Here is an 8,402-nt window from a genome sequence, read left to right as displayed (position 1 = left end):
ATGGAGGGATGGAGGACGGATGGATGGAGGATGGATGGAAGGATGGATGAGGGGATGGAGGCTGGCTGGAGGATGGATAGAAGGGAATGGTTAGATGATGGGGGATGGATGAAGGATGGATGGAAAGACAGCTGGACAGACAGGAGGGATGGAGGATGGATGGATAGAGAAGGGATGGAGGATGGATGGAGGACAGACTCACGGAAAATAAATGGCAAAGGAGTGATGGAGGAGGATGGCAGATGGCAGATGGATGGAGCATACACACGGAAGATGGAGGGAGGAGGGATGGCAAAGGAAGGACAGATGAGGGAAAAATGATTATGGATGGAGGTTGGATGGAGAACAGCTGGAGGATGAATGGAGGACAGGCATGTGGAGGATGAATGGATGGAGGATGGATGGATAGAAGAAAAATGGATAGAGGAATGAATACATGTCAGATGGAGCAAGGATGGATGGGCTTATGGATGATGGGTGGAGCACAGGTGGAGTATAGATGGATGAGAAATGGAGGACAGGACAGATGGATGGGCAGCAGATGGATGGATGGATGGATGGCAGCTGAATAGAGGACAGAAGGATGGACGGAGGACAGAGAGATGGAGAACGGAGGGCTGGCTGGCTGGGCAGAAGATAGAGGTGGGACACAAACATGCAGGGAGGGTGGGCTGGGTGCGGGCGGGCACTGGGCTGCCCTGACGGCCATGGGCAGGACTTCCTGTCGGACATGGCCATGACGGAGGTGGATCGCTTCATGGACCGGGAGCACCTGATCTTCCGGGAAAACACCCTCGCCACGAAAGCCATAGAGGAGTACCTGAAACTCATCGGCCAGAAATACCTCAAGGATGCCATTGGTGAGCCCCACCAGTGCTTGGGGTCCTTGTTGCAGGCAGGGCCCCATTGGCATGGCGGTGGGACGGTGAGTTGTCCCCATACATGGCCACGACACTACTGGCATGACCAAGGGATGGTTGGATGGTCCTGTGTCGTAGCTGTGTCCCCACTGGAGTGGCCTGGCCATGGGATGGTTGGGTGGTCCCTGGTCCCTGATCATAGAAGTGTCCTCATTGGCATGGCCATGGGATGGTTTGGAGGTTCCTTCTCACGGCTGTCCTCCCACTGTTGTGGTCATGGAAAGGTTGGGTGGTCCCTTTAGATCATGTCCCCGTGGGCATGGTGGTCCTTTCTCATGGCCATATCCCCATTGGGGTGGTTCTGGCTGTGGGACAACTAGATTGTCCCTTCTTGGGGCCATGTCCCCAGCGGGGTGGCCTGGCTGTGGGACAGCGGGGTGATCCCCGCTGTTGTCCCTGTCCCCCCACAGGCGAGTTCATCCGGGCACTGTACGAATCGGAGGAGAACTGTGAGGTTGACCCCATGAAGTGCTCGGCCTCCACCTTGGCCGACCACCAGGCCAACCTCCGCATGTGCTGCGAGCTCGCCCTCTGCAAGGTGGTCAACTCACACTGGTGAGTCCCTGGGGCTGCTCGGGGCTGGGGACATCGCCCGGTGTCCCCACTGCAGGATCCTGACCATGTCCCTCCCCGGCGCAGCGTGTTCCCACGGGAGCTGAAGGAGGTCTTCGCCTCGTGGCGGCTGCGGTGTGCCGAGCGGGGCCGCGAGGACATCGCCGACCGGCTGATCAGCGCCTCGCTCTTCCTGCGGTTCCTTTGCCCCGCCGTGATGTCCCCCAGCCTCTTCGGCCTCATGCAGGAGTACCCTGACGAGCAGACTGCCCGGACCCTCACCCTCATCGCCAAGGTCATCCAGAACCTGGCCAACTTCACCAAGTGAGAACCCAGAGGGGAGCAGGGAGGGGTGGTGGTGGGCAACAGTGGTCAGATGGGTGGAGGATGGAGGGAAGGTGGATCTGAAGGTATGTGGGTAGATGGTGCTTGAACGGATTGCTAGGTAGACGAGGGGACGATGGATGGGTGAGGCGGTGGGTGGATGGGTGCATGGATGGGTGGGTGGGTGGGTGGGTGGAAGGATGAGCTGGATGAACAGAAGATGGGTAAATGGATGGAATATGGATGGACCAGTTGATGGATAATGAGTGGAAGGTAGATGAGGGATTTGGCAGATAGATGGATGAGTTGGATGGAGGGAAGACAGATGGAGATAAGATGGATGGGTGAGTTGATGGATGATGGGAAGATGGATGAGTTGGTAGACAGAAAATGGACAGATAGAATGCAGATGGACGAGTTACTGGGTGAATGGATGAGAAGATGGATGAGTAGAGAAGATGAACAGGCAGAAGATGGATGAGTTGATGGAGAAGATGAACAGATAGAATGAAGATGGATGAATTATTGGATGAATGGATGAGAAGCTGATGGAAGATGAGTGAGGTGGTGGATGGAGGGGAGATGGACAGATGGGTATGATATGGACGGACGGACGGATGGATGGATGGATGGATGGATGGACGGACTTAGGTATGGATGAAAAGACTTATGGATGGGTTGGATGGAAGAAAGATGGATGGAAGACGGAGGGAAGAGTTTGCAGATGGATGGAGAACAAATGGAAGAAGAGCTGGATGAAAGTCAGATGTGGCTTTATGACCAGGTGACTGGAAGCCAGAGGGACAGAAGGGACAGAGAGCAGCATGGGGGGGCAGCAGTGGGGCCAGCTGGTGGTGGGGAGAGTGGGGATCCCTCTGAGTGCCCGCCCGCAGGTTTGGCAGCAAGGAGGAGTACATGGCCTTCATGAATGAATTCCTGGAGCTGGAGTGGACCAGCATGCAGCAGTTCCTCTACGAGATCTCCAACCTGGACACCCTCACCAACAGCACCAGCTTCGAGGGCTACATTGACCTGGGCCGCGAGCTCTCCACCCTGCATGCCCTCCTTTGGGAGGTCATGTCCCAGCTCAGCAAGGTACCCGGGACATCTGGGTGCTCTCCTGGGTGGTCATCAGGGACGCGGGTGCCTAGGTCCACCCTATGGGATGTTCTGGGGTCTTCGACATCTGGCTACCCCTGGGAGGATATTTTGGGGTCCCAACCACCTGTGCAACCCTCAGAGGCCATGTTGGGTTCCCATGCCCCCCTTTAGGAAGCCCCCCCGTTTTGGGGTCCTACCAGCCCATGTTCCCCAGGGAGCTCTTTTGGGGTCTCATCCACTTGTGTGTCCCCCAAGGGGAGGTCACTGGGGTCATCAACCCATGCCCTCCCAGGGAGGAGATCGTTGGCGTTCTGGGGGGTGGGATATGGGGGGGAAAGGGGGAGTCATGGAAGACTTCCTTCCCAGGAGGCCCTGCTGAAGCTGGGCCCGCTGCCCCGGTTGCTGACGGACATCAGCGTGGCCCTGCGCAACCCCCACCTGCAGCGGCAGCCGAGCCAGGGGGAGCGGCTGCCCCCCAAGGGGCTGGTGCTGCGGGGACCCTCGGCCGACCTCCAGCCCTACCTCGTCCGTGACCTCAACAGGTGGGGACCCCCGAGAGGCCCCCCCATGTCCCCCCACTTCCCCATGGGTGCCACCACATCCTGCCCCACGTTCCCCCCCTCCCAGCCACAGTATCCCAGCACAGTGCTTTGGTGTCCCCACTGGTTACCCCCTGTGTCACCCGGGGGGTCCCCAACGTCACCCATTGTCTGTCCCCACAGCTCTGTTGACCTCCAGTCCTACATGGTGCGGGGCCTTAACAGGTGGGTGATGGGGTGGGGTGGGATGGGGACTGGGATGGGGATGGGATGGGAAGGGATGGGGTGGGACGGGATGGGGTGGGACGGGATGGGATAGAGATGGAGTTGAGGTTGGGGATGGAGATGGGATGAGGATGGGGACGGAAATGGGGTAGGAGATGGGATAGAAATGGATGGAGCTGGCGATGGGATTGGGGGATGGTGATGGAGATGGGATTGGGGGTGGGGATGGGGATGGAATAGGATGAGATGGAGCTGGAGATGGGGATGGGATAGAAAGAGTTAGGGATGAGAATGGGGATGGAGATGGGGATGAGGTAGAAATGGGGAGGGGATGGGAATGGAGATGGAAGAGGATGGGATGGGGACGAGAATGGGGCTGGGGCTGGAGACAGGGATGAAGTAGAAATGTGTATGGGATGGAGATGGGACCGGGATGAGGATGGAGATGGGGTGGGGATGGGACGGGGATGGAGAAGGGATGGGTACTGCCTGAAGACCTGGGCCATCCCTGGGGAGTGTCCCCACCCCAAACGGACCCAGCTCCAACCCTCCTCTCACTCCCACCTTCCTCGGGGACCCCCTCGGCGGTTGTCCCCCCCCCTTCCCCTCAACCCTTCCCTCTGCCCCCCTCCCCAGCTCCATGGAGGTGCCACGCCTGCCCTCCCCGCCGCAGGAGAAGGGGCCGCCGGAGGTGCTGGTGCTGAGCCGCCCCCCCCTCGCCCGCTCCTCGCCCGCCTACTGCACCAGCAGCTCGGACCTGACGGAGCCGGAGGGGGGGCGAGCTCTGGGGGTGGGCAAGAGCGTCTCCATGCTGGACCTCCAGGACGGCCGCGTGGACAGCGTCCCCAGCCTGCCCGCCGAGCTGCTGGCCGCCGCTGGTGGTCCAGCCCCGGGGGGCGGCGGGGGGCTTCGTCCTGGTCGCCTCTCGCAGGGCAGCGCCTCCAGCTTGGCACCTCCCCGTTTAGGGGTGCCGGAACCGGGGGGGCCGCAGCTGCGGGTGCCCCTCTCTTTCCAGAACCCCCTCTTTCACCTGGCAGCCGATGGCCCCCTGCGTCCCGAGGCAGGCGGGGGGAGCGAGGGGCCCTTTGCCCCCCCCTTGCATGGGTACAGCAAGAGCGAGGAGCTGGCGGCGCCCCCCCCCCAAGCACATCACCCACAGCCACAGCTATAGCGACGAGTTCGCCCGGCCGGGGGGGGACTTCAGCCGGCGGCAGCTCTCCCTGCAGGACAGCCTGGCCCCCCCCCAGATCACCATTGGGGCCCCCCCGCCACCCACCCCCCGGGGAGCCCGGGCAGGGAAGGGTGGAGGGCAGGGGCCGGCGGCCCTGGGGGTGCCCCAAAAACCACGGCCGGCCAGCGGGAACCTGCTGGCGTCCCCTGAGCCCACCTACGGGCCCCCCCGGTCCCGGCAGCCCTCCCTGGCCAAGGAGGCATCGGTGGCTGGGATGAAGCCACCGGTCACCAAGCAGGTGGGGACGGGGGGGACACGACACATGGGGGGCGTGGGGACATGGGGGGCTTAAGGGGTGTGGGGACATGGGGGATAGCTGGGACGTGGGGCTATGGGGGACATAGAGGCACAGAGGACATGGTGGGGGCATGGGGGACAGTTGGAACACGGGGTTATGGGGAGCACAAGGACATGAAGGAAATGATGGGGACATGGGGGACATGGAGGATGGTGGGGGCATAGGGGCATTGGGGGCATGAGGACATGGGGGACAGCTGGGTTATGGGGGACATAGGGAGAACAGGGAGGACATATTGGGGACATGGGACACAACTGGGATGGGGGGTGATATAGGGACATGGGGGGCATAGTGGGGACATGGGATGAGGGACATGGGACTGCTGGGACAATGGGTCTGGTGGGAACATGGGGATACGGGAGCATGGGGGACATAGGACAGGGGCATGAAGATACGGGGGTGATGGGGGACAGAGTGGGGATGAGAGACATGGGGTGGGCATGGGGACATGGCGGGGATGGGGACACAGAGTGGGGGGGGGTCCCATCCCATTTGTGTTCCCCCCAGGCCTCACAGACGCCGTCGACGCTGAACCCAGTGATGCCGGCGGCCGAGCGCACGGTGGCCTGGGTGTCCAACATGCCGCACCTCTCGGCCGACATCGAGAGCTCCCACATCGAGCGTGAGGAGTACAAGCTCAAGGAGTACTCCAAGTCCATGGACGAGAGCCGGCTGGACCGGGTAGGGCCACCCGCGGGACCCAGCACCAGGTCCTGGGGGGTGACATGGGGGCGAGGACCCTGGGGGGCTGGGTTTTAGGGTGAGGCGGGTCCCAGGGATCCGAGAGTTTGGGGTTTAGGGTAACCCAGGTTGTAGAAGGTGACCATGATGGAGCCAGGTGCTGCGTATGTGGGTGTCTGGGTTTTTAGGGTGACGTGGGAACACAGGGGTTCAGCATTTAGGGCGGCAGGGGTCCTGAGGACCCAAGTTGTCCCCATGAGGTTGACCCAGGTGTCCCCATGGGGTTGACCAGGCATCCATGTGTCACCATGGGGTTGATTCAAGTGTACCCATGGCATTGACCAGGTATCAGCATGGGGTTGACCCAAGTGTCCCCAGGAGGTCAACCCAGGTGTCCCCATGGGGTTGACCCAAGAGTCCCCATAGGGTTGGCCCAAGTGTCCCCATGGGGTTGACCCAGGTGTCCATGCATCCCCACTGGGTTGACCCAGATGTCCCCACGGAGTTGACACAACCATCCCCACGGGTTTGACCCAGGCGCCCAGGTATTGCTTCTGGGGGGGGTCCTGGGCACAGTGGTGGCGGCGGGGTGGGGGGACCCAGGCACCCTGCAGTGTGTGCTGTGGCAGGTGAAGGAGTACGAGGAGGAGATCCACTCGCTGAAGGAGCGGCTGCACATGTCCAACCGCAAGCTGGAGGAGTACGAGCGGCGCCTGGTGTCGCAGGAGGAGCAGACGAGCCGCATCCTGCTGCAGTACCAGCACCGCCTGGAGCAGAGCGAGAAGCGCCTGCGGCAGCAGCAGGCCGAGAAGGACTCGCAGATCAAGAGCATCATCGGCAGGTGAGGGAGGGACCCGGCCGGGGGGGGGTGGGGGGAGTTCGGGGGGTGTTGGGGCGGGGGGACGGAGAGGGATAGGAGGGCTTGGGAATATGGGAGGGGGGACATAGGGGTATGGGGGCTGGGTGGGTACAGGGGGACGTTGGGGGTATAGGGGGATGTGGGGGGTGGAGAAGGACATGGAACCTATGGGGACACAGGGTGGCATAGAGGGACATGGACGGGGAGGAACATGGGGGACATAGAGGGACATAGAACTTATGAGGACAGAGGGGGACATGGGGGACACAGAGGGCCATGGAACATATGGGGACGCAGTGGGACGTAGAGGGACATGGAACATATGGGAACATAGAGGGACATGAGGGACATGGAGGACATGGAGGAACACTGGGAGCTCAGAGGGACATGGAGGACATGGGGACACAGAGGGACATGGGGGACACGGAGGAACACAGAACATATGGGGACATGAGGGACATGGCAAGCACAGAGGGACGTGGAGCATAGGGGGACGTGGAGGCTGTGGGGACATAGAGGGACACTGGGAATAGGGAAGGACATGGAGGACACGGAGGGACATAGGGGACATAGAGGGACACGGGGGACATTGGAGACGTAGATGGACATGGGGACAAAGAACAACACAAGGGACAAAGAGGGACACAGACATGGGGACGTAGGGGGACACAGAGGGACATGGAGCATATGGGGACATAGGGGGACACAGGGACAGCAGGATATGGGTGACACAGAGGGGACATGGGGGTACATGGGGGAACAGGGACCCCTGTGGGGACACAACAGGACAAGGAGGGGGCTGGGGACATGAGGTATGGAGGGCCACCAAGACAAGGGGTGACAGGACGGGGACAGGGATGGGGGGACATAGGACATGCACGGGGACAGAAGTGGGGGGACATGAGGAGGTCCCAGTGCTTGGTGGCTTGTGGTCCACTGGTGTCCCCTCCCCATGGGCTGGGTCCCTGTCCCCACCATCCCTGTCCCCTCCCAGGGTCCACCCCACTGGCCCTGTCCCCATGTCCCCAGGGTGGGTGGCAACCTGGCCCCAGGGCGTCCCTCTGTGTCCTGGGATTGTCCCCACATGTCCCCTGCATGTCCCCAAGGCTTCCCCAGGGTGTCCCCGCATGCTCCTGGGATGGGTGGCAACGTGACACTGGAGCAGGGGTGTCCCTGGGGGGTGGCAGCGTGTCACTGGGGTGTCCCTAAGGTTTGTCCCCTGGGGTGTCCCTGGGGGGTGGCAGCGTGTCACTGGGGTGTCCCCATGTCCCTAGGGTTTGTCCCGGGGAGGGGTGGTGGTGTCCCATCCCTTGGGGTATCCCCACGTGTGCCTATTTGCCGTGTCCCCATTCCCGGGTGGATTTGGGGGGGGGGGGGGGGGGGGTGGCGCCACCCCCCCCCCCAGGGGCCCCCCCCCCCCAAGGGCCCGGGGGGGGGGGGGGGGGGGGGGGGGGCGGGCCCCCCCGCTTGGGGGGGGGGTGGCAGCGTGACCCCGGTGAAGCCTGGCCCCGCAGGCTGATGCTGGTGGAGCAGGAGCTGCGCAGGGATCACTTGGGCGCCCACGACCCCCCCGAGGGCCGGCGGCGGCTGCTCGACGCTCAGGTGGAAATTACAATGTCATTGCTCTGCTCCGTGTGCCCACGGCCATCCCACCGCCGCGCTGGGGGGGGGG

At 62.2% G+C, this 8,402-nt stretch overlaps 1 protein-coding gene across 1 annotated transcript in view; it reads left to right on the top strand.

Annotated features, from left to right (window-relative positions):
- The window catches only part of LOC118159944 (ras/Rap GTPase-activating protein SynGAP-like), a gene marked incomplete at both ends in the record, with an annotated part of 9,359 nt that extends 963 nt beyond the window's left edge, over positions 1–8,396 (top strand). Inside the window, 11 exon segments of the mRNA XM_035314477.1 lie at positions 716–860; positions 1,331–1,475; positions 1,560–1,796; positions 2,690–2,891; positions 3,264–3,439; positions 3,620–3,661; positions 4,298–4,789; positions 4,791–5,130; positions 5,698–5,871; positions 6,501–6,712; positions 8,245–8,396. Coding sequence (XP_035170368.1) covers positions 716–860; positions 1,331–1,475; positions 1,560–1,796; positions 2,690–2,891; positions 3,264–3,439; positions 3,620–3,661; positions 4,298–4,789; positions 4,791–5,130; positions 5,698–5,871; positions 6,501–6,712; positions 8,245–8,396 — 2,317 coding nt within the window.
- Between the last annotated feature and the right edge of the window lie 6 nt (positions 8,397–8,402).

Source organism: Oxyura jamaicensis, unplaced genomic scaffold (genome assembly GCF_011077185.1).
Source record: "Oxyura jamaicensis isolate SHBP4307 breed ruddy duck unplaced genomic scaffold, BPBGC_Ojam_1.0 oxyUn_random_OJ72780, whole genome shotgun sequence".
In the NCBI taxonomy this organism is placed as follows: Eukaryota; Metazoa; Chordata; class Aves; order Anseriformes; family Anatidae; genus Oxyura; species Oxyura jamaicensis.
This window is presented reverse-complemented; position numbering and strand designations above follow the sequence as displayed.